The 19,099-nt window shown below is 35.1% G+C and overlaps 1 protein-coding gene across 3 annotated transcripts in view; it reads right to left on the bottom strand.

Annotated features, from left to right (window-relative positions):
- Positions 1-2,223: 2,223 nt before the first annotated feature.
- Positions 2,224-19,099, bottom strand: part of LOC121422420 (E3 ubiquitin-protein ligase TRAF7-like) — a 76,644-nt gene continuing 59,768 nt past the window's right edge. The window contains exons 12-13 of one of the 3 annotated variants that reach the window (XM_041617454.1): positions 3,930-3,971; positions 2,224-2,612 (exon numbers count right to left, since the gene is read on the bottom strand). In XM_041617454.1, coding sequence (XP_041473388.1) covers positions 2,455-2,612; positions 3,930-3,971 — 200 coding nt within the window. In that variant the 3' untranslated portion in view covers positions 2,224-2,454. The remainder of the gene's footprint in view (positions 2,613-3,929; positions 3,972-19,099) is intronic. The other 2 variants (XM_041617455.1, XM_041617456.1) reach the window with 2 other exon arrangements.

Raw genomic sequence — 19,099 nt, 5'->3', positions numbered from 1 at the left:
ATATAAAATAATTTGAAATCTGAAGCCTTTCAAAAGTATTCTGTCATAAGACAACAGAATGTTTGTACTTGGGGTAAAAATTTATTCTCTGGACTCCCTTTGACTACTGTACTAGTATTTGAAATTTGGATAAGTAATGAGAAATGACATCTTATGAGATCATCTGAACAGGTACAGGAAGAGGTAATAGGGGTCATTCACACAACAAGGCTGTATATGCCATATTGCCTAGAATGGAATATCTAGGATAGATGTGAACATGTCAAGGGTATAAGGGTGTTTCTAAACCCTCCTCCTCCTCATTTAACATTGACAGTAGACCAATACAACTCGACAGATGATATGCACGTCTCTAAAGAACTCCCTCAGAAAACAGAATCAGTTCAGGCGTATGAGAACTGCAATTATATCTCAATATTCGGACAGATAATTGGGGTGTGTTCAGACGACATGACAAAGTTGTTTAAATTGCTTGTAATGTAAACATCTCAAGGGTGAAGGGGCGTTTCTCACTCCTCCCAGGATGGTGTGTATTATCAATTCTTGGCTTGCAATGAACTTGATATGAAATATATGTCTTCTCAAGATATTATGCAAAAGATATCATCCCTCATAAGAAATAAACACTTAAAGATAAATGCCAGTTGTGGTAACGATCTCAAAATGACTTTTTACAGAATCTAATGTAATGACCACCCAAGTGTCTGTTTGTATGAATAAAAAATATGTGCCAAAGGATTCTGGAAGAAATTGTGTGCTTACTGAGAAATAAGCAAAATAAACTTATTCGGTCACTTTCGTCGGGTCTTTATTCCAGCAATAATAATACACTGTCCCACGTGTGCCTATCTGTGTTGGCGATCTTCAGTGTGATCGTTTTTCAGCTTAGATTTTATGATTTCACAAAGTTCAGTTTATGTAACTGTATCAGATCTAGATCCACGATGATATAGTAATACTTAACATTGGTTTTACAGACTTTCCCATGAAATCAGTGTTTTACTGCAACTACTTTCATTTAGTTTTAACGAATTATCTTCAAATATAATCTTATATATGACATTTCAAATAAACAATATTGCATGCCTCTTTGCACTTTAAAATGTTAAAGAAAGATGCATTGGGAACATGATTTTAATAAAACATCAAGTAAACATACAGATAAATATTGTTTTTAGAGAATTTCAAGGATTCATCCGATTGTTTCAAAAACCTTTTTTATTACCAGATTTGTTAATGTATTTTAGAAAATGATTCAAATTAAACTCCAAAGAGGTGAAAAGATATGTCCTCAGAGAATTGATAATATTCCAATAAGATTTTATATATATTTTGTTACTCTAGTTGAAATTACAACCTGGAAATGATTCAAATCAATTACAAAGGTGAAAAGATATTTTCATAAAATCGATAACGTTTCCATCTGATAAATATATATATTTTCAATTACTGAAATTGAAATTCTAATATCTAGGAAATGATCTTGGCCACGCTCTTTAAGGTGATTAATGGTGGGAAGGCAGAAAATTATCAATGTTGTTCTTCAAGCATTAATAACATGAGCAGAGACAAAATGAAACATAACCATGTTTATTTCTGTACATGTGATCATGAGAATAGCTGCCCACATCAAAAGTGTCCACATGATTAAGGATAATGGCTGCCTGAGTCTATCATCATGGCTCTCAAATCATCCAGATATAAAAAGGGTGTGGCGCAGTCTTTATTCAATACAACCCATGTTCTTTAGACTCACTTTAACATTGGATAACAGGTACATGAAGGCATCAGCCAATAAATTTTCATCCTATTTTATGCAGTTACATGGATCTAACTTTCTAACTAGCCGTCACCATTATAGAGGTTTTTTACGTTGAAATCTTGCTTTATTGCCTATGATAAGAAAAGGTGTAAACAAATACCAGGACAACATGCTGGAAAAAACGGAAATGGTTTTGTTTGGTTTCATTTCAAGTCCTCTTATCCAGCTGGCATGAACATGTTTACCTTGGGTTCAAGTGTTCGTTCGGGTAGAAAAGTTGTTTTAAATAATTACAATGTATCTGTTTTATTTCCATTGACTGAACATGCCCCTAAAAGAGAGATGTAATGCATCAACAGTTTGGTTTTTCACCCTTTTCCCTTGACACAGCACAAACACTTTATTTTTGTGAAAACTGATTTCTGCGACCTTTCTGCTCACTCAAGCGTAATATTCTGTCAAAAAATTCTACTTTAATCTGATAGACAAAGACATCAAAGCCGAAGAATTTATGTTGAAATTTTATTCCTGTGTTGTATTTTTTTCAATTTCAAGGACTTTTTCACAGTGTAAACCTTTTAAAGATATGCAGTGTATAGGGTGTGTGGCGTAGTACACGTGCAATCGACACAATTTCAAAATGCGACGGATAATTGTTATCTTGTCATGATTTTGGAAGAAGTTTCTGTAGGTTAAACTGCAATGAAAGCAAAGAAACTAGTCTTACCTCCAGCCGCTCCCGAGTTAAGCCTAGCATTGATGACAGAGAGTTCTCTATTGACCATGGTATAGTTTCTCTCATGGTCGATGAGCTCCTCCGAGATCGTCCTCTGGTTCTCATCCAGATCAACTGTAGGAGAAGATGAGCAAAGAACAAGGGTAGAATGATGATTATTTCTTACAATTAAACTTGAAGTCATTGTTCTTAAAGGTCAAGTCCACCCCAGGAAAATAATGATTAAAATAAATAGAGGAAAATAAAACAAGCACAACACTGAAAATTTCATCAAAATCGAATGTATAATAAGAATGTTATGGCATTTTCAGGTTTCACTTATTTTTCACAAGAGTTACATTCACAACTCAGTGACATGCAAATGAGGAAGTCGATGATGTCCATCACTCACTATTTCTTTTGTTTTTTATCGTTTGAATTATAAAATATTTCAATTCTTACTGATTTGACATTGGGGACCAACTTAACTGAACCATAAAAGAATTAAAACAATGGAAATACCACATGTTCAGGGAGAAATAAAACTTTGTTTCACAGAACAATGAGGAACAAATTAGAATATTTCATATAATAAAATACAAAAGAAATAGTGAGAGGATGATGTCATCAGTCCCCTCATTTGCATACCGACCAGGATGTACATATAACTATTTTGTGAAATTAAGCAAAACTTTAAAATGTCATAACTCTCCTATTTTATATCCGACTTCGATGAAATTTTGAGTGTTATGCTTGTTGGATTTTTTTTCCATCTATTCAAATAAACTTTTATGAGGGGTGGACTTGTCCTTTAATATCAAAAGCTGACAAAGAGGATGATACAAAGTATACAGGGTAGGATAAAGACAATGTAAAAGTATGAAACCACTTGGATATGATGCAACAAAAATATGAAGGAAGAGAGTATGAACAAAGAAGAAAGATGGAAGAAAGAATTGAAAAAACATAGGAATACACAAAAGTTAGACATTATCTAAACATTTTTGATCTGCTTCGAAAGAGGATTGGAACATCCTCTACTTATCTTTCTGCTTGAAATGATGCAATAAAAGATGTTATCAGGTCAAGATACAGGTATTAAACACAGATACATGTACTTTTTACATCATGTTCACCATGCACAAAATTTACAATTTGTTTCACTGAATTTCCAAGTAAACAATGACTTCAACTTTTTTTTTTAACAAGTGCACATCTAGTTACCATTAATGCGTATAGCATTTCCATTTATTTGAGAGCATTGTGAGTTAAATGCCTTGCTCACGGGCACAGGTGCCACGGCCGGGGCTAGAACCCCAGACTTTCCATGTATAGCCAGGCGCCTTAGACCACTCGGACACTTAACTCATATCTGTCCGGTACATAACCAAGAACTAGAAAATGCTCATTTGTTGCTCTTTACAAACGCAGTTGTAATACATTGCAACTTACCGATCGTCTTCTCTACTCGGTTGATGTTATCGTCCATGTAGTCTGTGAGAGAGAGAGAAGAACATAAAAATAATGAGAGGATCTAAATGGAAAGATCAAAACTCATCAAAAATGCCCTGGAAAAGTATAATATAGAGATTTTCTGACTACAGATAATAAATGAGAAAATTAACTGAAGTAAATGTTAGTTACCCTTTCCAAAGTTAACAGAACCAATATAGTAATGAATAATAATCATAATATAAATACTTCTCGAGCATTAGCCTTTAATCAAGAACAGAGTTGCTAGGTAGCACTTGCAGAAATTTGATGAGTTTGAAATCCGCATACATGAATAACTTATCTAATTATTCATGAAAATAGTACATGCACAAATATACAGACAATAAAGCCTATAATATCCAGGCAGTGCCAATGATACAATTACAAGTACAAAAATTGCTGAGCTGGGGCCTGTTTTAAAAGAGATACAATTGATCAAATCATCAAACACAATTATAGAAAGCCAGCAACACCATGACCTAAAACATATGCATCTTTTCAAAATGTCTTCTGAATACTAAATGCATGCATCATCGACTTGATTAAAAAAAATGCCAGTAGTTGCAGTAAACACTGATTTCATGAGAAAGTCTGTAAAACCAGGCTTAATTGTCAGAATATCATCGAGGATCTAGATCTGGTACAGTTACATAAACTGAACTTTGTGAAATCTTGAAATCTACGCTGAAAAATGTTCACACTGAAGATCACCAACACAGAAAGGCACTCGTGGGACAGTGCTTTAATATTGCTGGAATAAAGACCAGACGGAAGTGACCAAATCCGCGCTTATTTTGCTTACTTCTCAGCAATTACACAATTTCTTCCAGAATCCTTTGGCACATATTTTTTATTCATACAAACAGACACTTGTGTGGTCATTATATTAGATTCTGTCAAAAGTCATTTTGAGATCGTTACCAAAACTGGAATTTATCTTTAATCAGTGTGCCCCTCTTGGTTTCCAAAGGAATATTTTGTATATTTCCTATCTGAAGAATCAGATGAGTTTCAACTCTTTGTAACAAAAAAGATTTAGAAGTACATGGCAAAAACATGGCAAACCTGTATTCAATACAAATGAATTTGCTACAAGATAATGACCACAAATATTCAAGATGATAAGCATATATTATCAATCAATTAAGCAAACACTACTACATAATAAAAATATAATGGAAAAAAATCTGAGAAATCAAGAGTTTAACATGAATGAAAAATAAACATAAAGTCATTTCAATCTTGAATAATGATACTTACCGATGAATAAATAAAAACTTGAAGGAAAAAGAAATATATCCCAATGATGTGAAATAGAAAAATCAGCTACAAGAAAAAGCTACCCTAAAGTTTGTTGGTATGGGGATATCAGCTGATGATGTAATGGTGAGATAGTAGAAGAGACAGACGGTAACAACTGTTGTTCAATGTTTTCCACCTTAGCTTTTGTATGTAAAAGTGGACAGAGCGTCAGTGACAGCCAGTCCTTAGCAACGAGGACACCACCTTAGCAACGCCCCTAAGTAGCAGCGCACGTGCACGGGGTGTAGATGATAGAGCGTGTGAGAATCCAGAGAATGTTAGCTCCAATCAGGGATGGGTGTTTTAAGAGAGGTTGGACCGAAAATGGTGATAGAAATGTAATCAAGTCCTCCTATTGAATGTTACAAGGAGTGGGAAGGTAACTCGACTGCTGCCCTCGTTTCGATCAGAGTCGGAGGATCCAACTGGAAATGAAACATGGATTTGCGCTACTCTAGAATTAATAGTGTCTGTATATGTTCCAGTGTCTGCACCCATGTGTAATCCCGAGAGAGCCACCGCCTTCAATAAGGAAAGTATTATGGTCACAGCCTCTTTCCTCGCCCCCTCCAGAATTGCGAACAACGTCCAAAGAGATATGCTCATCAACAGCCCAGAAAGAGAGAGTGTGATTGCGGGTGAATGATTGAGGGGGGAACTAAATTAGAGGGATATCGTTGCCGAAAAAATGCCAAATGTATTTTGTTTAAATAGGGCTTAGGGTTGAAGGGCGTAGACAAATGTAGGGGATAATAGAAAGAGGAAGTGATAGATTAGTCTTTAATCAAGGAGGTGGTCTTGATTTGAGCTCTTGGGATTTGGCATGAACAATAATGGGTGTGGACATTATTTCCTCTCGACAATGTACCTCTGCAACGATCTCACTAATGGAATAAGAAGAAGAGGACTGCCTACCAGAGGATACATGAGAATGTCTGGGTGTTTCTCAAATTGGACAGCGAGCCCCCTTTCCTTGACAGCATGACTCAAGCAGTGACCAGTTTCTACAATTATTGTTCACTCCCAAACGTTCCTTTGCTCTAACTTCCAATATGGATAAACCCTGATACATTGCTTCAATGGGACAAGTAATTTACCTACTAAACTTGGATACGCTTCCCGTCATCAAAGTCTGATAAATTCCTCGCATTCAGAACGAGACGAAGCAGCCTAAAACTTCAGGCAACAGATAAGACGTCACAACCAACTGATTCATACTTCTCACATTATTCAATTCATTTCATAATCGCCACCCAGAATTGATTGGTGGTATGTGTATTACCCAGTAAGCACTCCTCATCAAAACACTACCCAAGGCCTTGACTAAATCTTTGTAATAATACCTGATGAGCTCGCTTAAGACTCATCAGGAATCATTTGCTCAAAATTGATTAGGTCTACACCCATGTTGCTAAGTCTTATTGTCACATGAGGACACTTTAACAAAGCCTAGCGTTAAATCCATTACTGATCTCAATCGGTTATTTTTATCGAAATTTGTTAAACAAACCACTGAACATTCTGATGAAGATAAGTTTCTATAATTGACTACTAAGAACTTGATCTATTTATTTGCCCAGACACTGATGCTCTAGCCAACGTTCACATGACAATTTTATGACTATTGTCTTAATCCATTATATGTATTCTGATTTCATTAAAAAGTTTAATATTCCGGGAACACACCCCTTGATGACAAAGGGGAAAAGGGTCCCATGATTGCAAGATCCTTTAAATTAATACTTAGCCATCATTGAATAATTCTTCTTTTTAATTACTGTGGGCAGAGCTACACAGAGGGAAATAAAAGCGGACATCAAACAAGGCTTCAAACACAACTTAAAACTCCCAAGAACTTCAAGTTTATTTCTGATTTGTTGAATAATTTTTGAACAAGAATATTTATTTATTTAGAAAGTTTCTGATTAGTCAAATATCAAGAATCTCTGATTGGGTGAAAATTCAAGTATTTCTAATTAAAAAGTATTTTATCAACCCCAGAAGTACCTGTAAAAAGTCTTTGGAAATCTTAAATGATGATTTAAACTGATGACACAGTTTGAAGCCAGGCCAACACTGCCTGTATCAATGACTTCCTACATGTTAACTAGTTATCCTACTTAATTAAATGATTAATCACATTCATGTTTCATTTCTCAGAAGTGGACGAATCATAACTCATCATCACATAGTTGACAGCCAATCAAAACAGATCACTTGATGTTCGTATTTAAGGAGGCCTGCAATTTTTGTTGTGATTTTACAATTTAAATCTCAGACATATTAATTGTAAAAAATATCAATTCCCAAGGATGATCTAAAATAAAAAGTTAATACTCACAATCATGATTCTCAATTGATTTTTAATCTTTAGCTTGTACATGTATATATCTACATCATAGGTGATATTGATTGACATTAAGGGTTGTTCAACAAGTTTTGAGAAAAAAAAAGTATTGCAGAAGTACCTCATCACACAAATTTTGATTGGTATTCATAAATATTGTCAAATTCAATTTCAATTTTTCACTTGTAAAATATGTTTTAGACAGTTCCAAGTTATCTCGCATCCCCATCTCTTATAAACGCCACAAATGAACATAAATAAATCAAACAAATGGTACAAAACAATGGAATGTAAGATTTGCACATATTTTTCATAATAAGAAGTTAATCATACACAACCAAATATATATTTTGGAGGATTAAATGCAGAATGCAGAGTATATTGTAGTATCATTATTAAGATGATTGTCTTTGTATTTTGAGGATACCTTAATGCAAAGTTAGACAAATAAAACAGTTTCAATCACCACTGCACATCAATTTCGTGTATTGTAATCAGGTCAAAACGAAATGAAAGAGATCCTTTACGTCCTAAAGGGATTGTGCTCCTTTAATTACCATCAAGGACAGCTCACAGGAATTGATTACTAATTAATTACTGCCACTAATTGCAAAACAACTCCGGAAAGAGATGAGGTGTTTGAGGATAGGCAAGAGACCAAGAGAGGAAGAGAGAGAGAGAAACACACACACCAAAGCGTAAAGAAGAAAGTGAACGATTGTGTGCGAGAGCTATTAAGAGAGAGAGACAGACAGAAAGTGTGTAATTGTGTGAGTGTGTTTTAAGGATGAAAAAGAGAGAGAAGAATAAAGGGAAAAGGTGACAAGGAGAAGAAAGTTTGAAATTGTGCGTGTGAGAAAGCGTGTTAGAAAGAGATAGAGCGAGACTGAGAGCAAGAGAGAAAGAGTAAGAGAGCATAAATGGCAGATTTGGCTGCAGGTCAAATTGATGTGTTGAAGAGCGGAAAGAAAGGATTTGTTTAATTGGAAATGGAAATCTATGAGTACTTTAGTTATTGGGCTATGCCAAGAAATGGTCACTCAAATGCATGAGAGCTTGAAGGCCGACTTCAAACTTGGCATTGAATTAAAACCGATAATCACCTCCCCTCCTAATCTTCATTCCAGCGTTCCCCCTTTCACCATCACAGCATTCTCCATGCTTCCTATCATCATACATCATACTACTCTTCTTTCTAATATACTCCATCCCTGGCGAGAAAGTGAATTCTTGGGTGAAAATTTGAATCAAATCTCTGAAAGTCGGCTTCCAGGAAAATTGCATAATTTCATCATATCCATTGTCCTCTTTTCCAACAAAATCATAATTTCATCATAATTTTGTAGAAGCTCCAATTTCCATATTGAAGTATGTATACTTCAAATTAGAAAAGAAAAATCCATGCACTTAAGTTTTAAAAAATATTTTGGAGTATATAGAAATCAACTAAAATCAATTTAAAATTTAATAACTTAAAGAATTTTCATGAACTGATTTTAAAGACGAAAGAAAAATAATCAGGTTTTGTAGTCTGATAAATAGAGAATTTAAAGAAAATAAATACATAAAGCAGATTGACACAGGAGTGATCACAATGTCAACAATCTTTGATGAATATAGAAATGATTCCAATGAAATTATGACGTTTTCAATGAAAACCTATTCATGAATCATAATTTGTGAGTCACAAGCAATTGGTCTCGTGATAATTGATATTTTCCATTTTCCACTTCATATCCACACTGATAAATGTTCATACTGTTTACACCTATTACCTATGAAGAATTATTATATTATGTACCGAGATTAAAAAATATATATATTTTCAATGAGAATATATATTGTTGTAATCTTGTTGATTTATAGAAGAATGATAGATAAATAGTAGCATCAAATCTGATTTAGACACTTGGAATTACATGGAAATAATACAATGCACAAGCATGAATGTATTCCTTTTTCATTTTCAAATGATATTATTCATGTAGGCCTACTTTCTTTGTAATAAAGAAATAATGAATTTTGTAATAAAGGTCTGCCTTGTTTCTTATGCTTTTATTCATTTGACTTTCAGAGCAATTCCTATATTCACTACTCAATGAAATAGGTTACAATTTGATAATCAGTACATAATGCCTTAAACCATCAATTAAACAAATGTTCAAAACAAGTTTTCTTTAAAGAAAATTAGGAGTGACTGATTGAAAAATAAGCCATCATCACTCCATATCTAATCACTTTACACAGACAGGCACAATTAAGCCTTATTAAATGGAAATTACATGCCATTATCCCACCTCTTAGCATCAAACTGACCAACTGACCATGTTAAATTGACCGCTCAAAGGACCTTGAGGGCCTAAATCTGGTCCTCCTCCTGACCCGACTGTCTCCACGCCTTGCTTCCTCAAACTAATGGTCAGTTAAGGATGTTTCTTTGAAAGTAGGAGATAGATGAAGTCGTCTTGGCTGATTGGGAATACCCTCCTTTGGAGTAAGAAGTGTTGATTGAAGCACTCGGCCCCTGGGATAGGGGGCAGGAAGGAAGGTCAATTGTCTGATCTGTGTCGGGGAGGTGCTAACCTATTTACAATGATCCGGTGGAAGACGTAGGAGGGGTGGACAACACAATCTTCAGGCAATCGTGATTCTTTCGTCTGAATGCTTCATTCAAATACATGTATGAAGTGTAAAATGTCCCCTTTTTCACAATATACTTTAACCCCCCCCCACTGTATTTCCACTTCAATACTATATTCTTGATGCTTTCCAAATGTGATTCTGTAGAAGACGAGGGGGGGGGGAGAAGGAGATGGTGCCACAGACAACAAACAATTTCCTGTCCCCTTTTCATTTTCAGGTTACAATTCAATAAAAACATAGTCATCCACTTTGGCATTTGTAACTTTATTTTCATCTTTACCACTTTGTACTTTCGATCTTGTATTTCCATGTAACATGTACCTGTACATCATAATTTGGCTACAAGTGATCCTGACCACCTATTATATAGTCTCACATTTTATTTTCAAAGTTTATTTCTGAGTAATTTCTAATTTCAATGTCTAATCTTCTGAGTTCTCATTTTCAGTTCTTCCTCCCCTATACTTTACAATATCAGCAGCGATACATGTGTCTTGGTGCTATTTTCTCCTGCTTTTTAATGCTTCATAAAGTTCATTTCTGGACAACATTTGATCTTCCATAAGATTTTTTTTCAACCTTGGAATTGCTTCTATATCAATACCTATAATTACCCTCATTCTTATTCCATGGCGTAATTTCCTTCGGCAAGAAATTCATCCACATTGTGCTGCACTCGACCCAGGTGAGGTGAATGGGTACCCGGTAGGATTTATTCCTTGAACGCTTTAGCGCCTACTAATATGGCGGCTTAGCTACAACCGGGGTAATAATATGATACCAAGTATCAATCAAAGCGAAGTTGAGTATATGCACATACGTGTAGTAACTGCGCTATATAAATGGACATATTATTATTCATGTATATTATTTGTTCTTCCTTCTCACCATTGCGTATAATGACTTGCCTTCGCATAGAATTACTTGTATAAACCTAATGGGATATAGAAGTAATTAAAAAATGATGGTGAATTCACCTAGGGTAGTTGAGACATAGGGAATTAGGTGAACTATTCCCTGCAAATGCTAATTGAAAGAGTTGTTTTAGCCTTTGGCTGTGCACACGCCCAGTGCATGAAATAAGCACACGGCATGTACGATGTATTGAAAACTCTTGAACAGCAAACCTAACATGTGGGCACAACCAATTAGTCGTGCATCTCCCGAGGCCCAGCCCTCACACCCTCGCTTGTGGCTCCTGCTAATTCAATGGGTGGGACTACACCAATGTGTGAATGTGTCATTGGTGCTGAAGAACATCAGACCTAATTAAATACCAACCGAGAGAGTATGAATCATACACCCAAGGCTTCACGCAGTACATCCATAATTGGGTCAACATTTTCAGGATCTCGAACTCATCCCTGCTTTTTCGTCATATTTCTGGTCTTTTAAAGTCAAGAATCGTATAACTCCAAAGGAGATTGCTATTAGTAACTTTGGATGAACTTTATACACAGGTATGATTATTTCACCAATAATCTCTCCGTGAGTGAAATAAAAAGAAAGCATATACATGTACATATAGAAATTATTGTTGAAAACTTTGCAAGTAGCTTTGATTGAAGGTAATATGGGTCTCGCAACACAAAGAATAGCGATTAATTGTACGCTTGAAGTCTTTGGTTGATTGTACATTGTAGTCAATGGAATCAATCGTAGAAAAATACTCTATGATCACTGCTATGCTTTGTGTTACGGACCATTGGTCCAATAAACTAAAATTGTATTCCAGCGATTTGTATGCCCCATAGAAATGATACGTACAGTCATGTACTATGTCATAAACTTTGAAGAACAAAAAATAAAGTGATATTCTGAAATAAGAAACACTTGGTGTTTCAAGATTCTTGAAAAAAAAACCCTCTATAAATCTCTATAGGGCGCTCACTTTGACATGGGAAAAAGTATCCTGAGTATAGCTATGCTCTTGTGTAGTAGTTCATCATTTAGAAACCTGGTCAAGTACATGTACAAGTATTAACTGAAAGTTTAGTCTATTTTCTGCAATTCCTGCTTATATCCATCTCCTTCTACACTTGGGAAACCTAGAAGTTTACGTAAGAGCAGTCTCCAATAACCCATCAGCAACAAGCACTTAGTCTATAAATAGGGGAGTGCTTCTTGAAGCAAAGAAAGAGAGTGAGGGAGAGATAAAAGAAAAAGAGTGAAAGAAAGATAGATAGAAGGAAGAGCAAGAATAAGTAGAAGAGTTCGTATGTGGCAGAAGGGAGCATGAAAAAAAGATGAAAAGTGAAAATGAAAAAAAAATGAAATAAGAAGCAGAGAAACACATCAATATAAAGTTTACAAATGCTCTCAATATGAAAAGCACAACTATTAACTGAAAGTTTAGTCTATTTTTTTTTGCAATTCCTGCTCATATCCATCTCCTTCCACACCTGGAAAACCTAGAAGTTTACGTAAGAGCAGTCGTCAATAACCCTTCACCAACAAGCACTTAGTCTATAAATAGGGGAGTGTTTCTTGAAGCAAAGAGTCTGTGATTTTTCACTTATTAATTTGTTCTGAGCCAATCAGATGCAAGGATTTCAGTAGCTTATAACAGATCTATCATGAAGATCCTCCGTACTATTAATATCATCAATTGGTTTATAATTAGATTGTATGAAGAACAGGTTGCAGACTGTCTACATGCAGCGAAGTGGTGACGATACTCAAATATTGACTTGCTGAGAGTTATCTATAGAATGTGATGTTATACTGTGCATGCAGCAGAGAAAGGATTTACTTCTCAATACAGCTCACAATTTTGAAAAGTAAATTCTGAGCAAAGTGGTAGACATGTCTAAAAGAAAATGCATGCCTTTAACTCACACCCAACAAATATGGTGATTCTGATTGACATTTTACCAATGAGCAATAATAAGCATAATCATCATTCTAATAGCAATATATAGCATCGGTATACTAATTATGGAATAGAATAATAAACCTATTGAATCATATACATGTACTTATTGAGAAAAATTTCCATATGATTTCTTTATCTTTTTGGAAGAGAAATAGTAACATTCATGAAGTATAAAAATAAATGTTAATTGAAAAAAAAAATGAACAAAGTAACCTTAAATTTCAAAGTATGTATTTGAGATGAGGAGGATGAAATGATGAGATACTGTCTTCAATTCAGAGATTATATGATAATAACTGATTTCCTGCTTCTTTAATATTCACAGCTACTGCCAAGAAATAAAAATCCTGACTTAATACCAAGCTAAGACTGGAGGATGAACAGGGATGGACGGGGATTCAGTGGAGAGAAAGAGGGATGGAGAAGAGAGGTGGAGGAGAGAGAAAGAGAGGCAACAGGGGGGGGGCAAAGAAATGAAAGAAAAGAGGAAGGGAGAGAGCGAGAGAAAAACATGGAAAAAGATCAACATATTGTACATGTTAACTAATAAATAGAAAGAAAGAGTTAAAGAAAAGAAAGAAAGAAAGAAAGAAAGAAAAAAAAAGAAAGAAATATATGTTGATATAAAGGAATATACAGATGAACAGATTGATTGACAGGAAAAATGAGGCAAAAACGGATAGACAGAGAAATGCGAAAGTGATGGACAGATAAACAAAAAGAGAGAGTGAGAGAGATAAAAGAAAAAGAATGAGAGAGAGAAAGATAGAAGAGCAAGAATAAAGTAGAAGAGTTCGTTTCTGGCAAAATGGAGAGGAAAAAAGACGAAAAGTGAAAATTAAAGTAAAAATGAAAAAAGCAGACAAACCCATCAGTATAAAGTCTACAAAAGATGTCAATATGAAAAGCAGAACCACTTTTGCTAGTTTAATTAGACTGGAAAAGTAGTTCTTGAAAAAAAAGAGTTTGTATATGCAGCAATGATTGTACATGAAAGAGGGGGATCAAGCATTTTTCTTCTTTGAAAGAAGAGAATAACCATAACGGGAGAAAAAAGATGAATACATTCAGGCAAAAGGAAGACGATAACCTGTATGTACCAAAGGTTAGGACAAGCTTGGGAAAGGAGTGTTTATCTTATGTAGGCACAACTTCTTGGAATGAGCTACCAACCAAAATTAGAAAGAAACCATCAAGATCAAGTTTTCGTAAAGCTATTGTTGAACATCTGTTGGAAAAATGAATTTTGATACCATCTATATTTTTTATCATCTAGATATCTTTCATATGTAAATACTGTTAACTAATTTTGTTAAATTGTTATGTAGTCATTGCTAGCGTGTATTAGTAGACTCACGATTTTCATTCTTAAAAACATGTTTCTATCTATCTAGACTAGAAGGGGCCAGACTTGACTAGCATTCATGCTATTTTCTGGTTCCTATTATCCTTGCTTTTCTATGTATTCATAAATTATTGTCTGTAAACTTGTAAAATTGGTATTATCATTGCATTGGATAATAAAATTCATTCATTCATTCAGATGAATCAGGTGGTGAATCAAGAAACAATGAATCATACAAAGGTTCAAATAAAAAAAGAGAAAATTAGAAGATATCCAAACAACAATAGAATACCAGATGACAAGTTGCATTAGACACGTTGGTATTACGTTATTCTCATTCTCTTTTAAATGTCGTGCTCACTCACGATTAGGGAGAATCAGACAATTAATCCCTATATTGGAGAGCAACCCAAGTGACAATTGCATCATTTAATCCAACTTTTTTTTATTGTGTTTCAGTGACAAAGCTCACATCATATTGTTGGTATTGTCTCAAACTCTAAAGCTTCAGTGATCAAGAAATCAATTCATGACAGGATTGATTGTCATCTTTCTAATCTGAGTCTGAAATGCGTAATCTGCGACTCTATTTTGCAAATTCAAGTTTCCTTTTCAGCTGGGTTATATTTCAGGCTGGTAACCTTACCTCAAAATGCCCTACTTTTCATTCTTAATTTTCACAAATTGAGGGGGAACCCCTTGATAAATCTTAGAGTTGAATTTCAATGATAAATCCTGTCTTGAAAATAAAAAATCAATTGGTTTTCTAATAAAAAGTCAAGTGAATCAATATGTTAATCCGTACCAGTACTTCTCCTTTCACAGAACACTGGTTTGTACATACATTTAAATAGAACATGCTTGCAAAAAAAGTACGAATTAATTTATCTTTCAAAGGAAATTCAGTGGAGCACCGTTAGCAAAGCTTGGATTATAAAATGAACAATACAATTATTTCAGGCTTGCTGTTTCATTTACCAAATCAAAAATGAATTTACAGATTCCTGGAAATGCCGCTAAATTTTTGGAAGTTGGTAGCAATTTTCAGGATATCTTTTTTAATCTGTGAAAACACAAGTACTAGGAAGCAGCTGTCATTCTCATACACAGTTGAACGGAATGGAAACATACCCTATAAGGCTAACCGACGATGCCATTGACACTGAAAGACGTAACAGGTGCTCTCTAAGGTATTAATACACACCCACACAATGATCACTGTGGAATGACGACAATCGCACAGGTACGAAGCCGGTGGGATGAGACACAGCTACGCTGGAAAAACACGACGGGTCACCTGATTCCAACTAAAACACAAGCCCACTCGGCTTTTCTATGTCCTATCCTATGATCAAACATAATCCCCAATCTAAGATTTCCTCGTAAACAACGTCACAAGACATTCAATAGGAAGTTAAAATCCACGGCTTTAATCAATATCAGCAAAGATTTGAGAGAGATAAAAAGAACCAAATACCATATTGATTTAGTTTAAGGATTTGCTATGGAGACTTCAGCTGTTTAACCTGTACAATTGATTTAATTTCATGATAACACACATTTCCATGGACAGTAGCGAGATTACTTGATTACTCCATTACTATTTACAGACAAGAATAATGTACTTCTAATTTGAATGTGATAATATCTTTTTTTCATTATGGATAAAATACAACAGAGGATTGAGGATTTGTTTTATGCCCTTCAGAAATCTGAATAGTATTATTATCATTAATATCAATAGCATTATTAACAGAAATATAATCAATATATTGATCTATTTCACAATTTTCTTAACTCCTTGTCTACTGGATTTTCCAGGATTCCGCAGTCACATCAATGGCTTAATTTTGAACACAAAGAATTCTTCACCATGACTCAATGATAAATCCAACCTGTTTGTAGCTAATATACTAGTTTGTGTGTCACCCAAAAAGAAATAATTACTATTGCTGATTGTGTCTGTTGCATTTACGCTACAAATGACCAATACAGGAAATATATCCCTTTGTGGGTTTCCCTGCAACAGAGAGCTTTTGAAATACAGTGCAATTCCAGCTCTCTATTCCTGCTGTCTAGTAGCGTCACTAGACTCCGTGGCACGACAAGGCTCCTCCTGGCCTCCAATTGATACTTTTGTGGTGAGGAAAAAGACCTAATAGCAATCTGAGGTTCAATACAAGAAGGGCGTATGTACACGCTTTCGTTCATCAATGGCTTTGAGGCCTTTTTGTAATTCTTTTCATAGTTTTTGCAGGCTGAGTAATAAAAATATATCACATCATGGAAATGCTACATTAACAATTTACTGACTAACTATAACATTTCTTTTCTTTCCTCCCCAAATAATCTTCCATACCTTCAGAATGTATGTGGTTTAGAATCTAAAATTCTCTTAATATGAAAAATATTTGTTTCCTTCTTATGATCCTCCTCCGATTTCAAAAGCAGAAACATTTCTGGTTCCACAGGAGAGATCTCTATATCTCCTCTAGAGGAGAAGCAACCTTCTGGCGTCGAAGCGCGATCTCACTTCCAACGACCCCTGACGTGATCCCACAGGTGAAAGCCATTGTCAGCAGCGCCGCCTCAGGTCTACGATACTTGGCACGTTTCGGGGACCCCTACCTTGATGGGAGATTTAGCGAGTTGATAACTCGTTTCCTGAATTACTCTCCCTCCGAGAGAGAGAGAGTTTGGCACAGAAAGTGCAATGACTGACAGGAGGGAGATGCTTCGAGTGATGACGTATTGAACGCGAGAATATCGTAGCATGAAGATACAAAATTCAACGTTCTGATCATAGCCTGAGTTGATTTTTCTAAGAAAGACAAATAAGATTGCGTTCCTATCCCCTCCTATTCTCCAATGATAGGAATAGGTGCTCCAGGAAATGATATTTAAAATGTTACTGATACATTCCTCATGCCTATGATAGAACACAAATCAGAATATAGTCTTGCAAAGTATAAGATTTGAATTATCTTGTGTTATCTATGAAACATCATGAAATAAAATAATGCCTATTAAGACATAAAAGTGTGACATAGGAGCCATGGATGAAATGGCAAAGTGGGTGAAGAAAAAAAAATCATTCAGTTTGTTTCAAGTTTTGTTGCTTCTTATTTCAACAATCAGCATCATTTCTTTCTACAGACACTTATGTTTTCTTTCCTTCATAGGCTGATACTGTCTAATACATACCTTTTCTAAAATAAAAGCATCATAAAAAGAAGGGAAATCTTATTTTGTCTCATAATGGATTATTCCATGAACCCTATATCATATGCCCTTAAAATAAGAGGCTGGTAAATTAGGTGAGAAATTGGCACATTGGAAAACCCTTAAAACCTTGAAAAGACAATAGGAGTTTGATGAAGCTTTTGATTCTTCTTTATAGTGAGGCCTAACTTAATCATCTAGAGTTACAAGACTCAATTTTTATGATCAAGATATTAACATATTGGCTATGGGAACAGGTCAGCTGTTCAATGTAGGCAAATGTTGATGAGAGGATTTAGCAGTCAGTGGGGTAAACTAACCTCAAAAAGGCAGGGTTTTAAAATATCTTCATCAAGAAACTTTTTATCTTACTAAGGCCCCCACCATATTCACCAAGAGGTTCGAAGACTCAACTTGAACGACAAGCTAATTATACTGTGGTAAATAATCCTTGTCGTGATGATAATGCAAAAAAAAAATCATTTGATCCCCCTCTTTAGCATACAAAGGAGTACCCTAATCTTAAGAGGGAATTGAGTGTTTTTGCTTTAATCAGTTTTGGGAAAGATGGGGGTTTGAACATTGATGTGTCACCAGCACCATGAATACAAAGACCTTGATGAATAAATCTGAGGTGAAAATTTGATGATTTAGCATTTTTTTAATGGAAACTTGGAATGATATCAGACTTCTCAGATACAGATATTTCTCGACCATGGTGACGGTGCATGACACCTTCACTCCCTATAGGGTGGTCGTACCAGTAAGGGAATGTGAAAAATATCAATACAATAGCTTTTATCATCCTACTGGATCTCATTTTCTTTGCCTGGGAAATTGGGGGAAAATAACTTGCCAAAAGACAGAATTATGCCAGGAATTGAAAATTTGAACTTGGAATGTTGTGGCCCGGTGGATTAGTCTCCGGACTTTGAAACAAAGGGTCATGGGTTCAAATCCCAGCCATGGCGTAGTTTCCTTCAGCTAGAAATATATCCACATTGTGCTGCACTCAACCCAGGTGAGGTGAATGGGTACCTGGCAGGAATTTATTTCTTGAAATGCCACAGCGCTGTAAAAGGCTGTGGGGCTAAACCCAGGGTAATAATATCCAAGTCCTTTGGAAGCGCATAGAGACGTTATTTATAATGTGTTATGCGCTATACAAGAACTGACTATTTTTATTATTTATTATTATTTGAATATCAAAATTCAATCAAAATGCTTAAAACTCTTAAAAGCCTGAAAAGTTTGTACAAGGCAAACTGAGAATCAAGAACAAATCCAGTAACCTCTAGAAATTAATGTGTATCGTGGTCCAGAACATATCCATTTAAGATAAATTGGGGGTGGGGGGCAATGAGTTTACATGCAACTTACCTCTTCAAATTCAT

The sequence above is a fragment of the Lytechinus variegatus genome, chromosome 10 (assembly GCF_018143015.1).
Source record: "Lytechinus variegatus isolate NC3 chromosome 10, Lvar_3.0, whole genome shotgun sequence".
Taxonomy (NCBI): Eukaryota; Metazoa; Echinodermata; class Echinoidea; order Temnopleuroida; family Toxopneustidae; genus Lytechinus; species Lytechinus variegatus.
The sequence above is the reverse complement of the archived record's forward strand: the minus strand, read 5'-3'. Positions and strand labels throughout refer to the sequence as shown.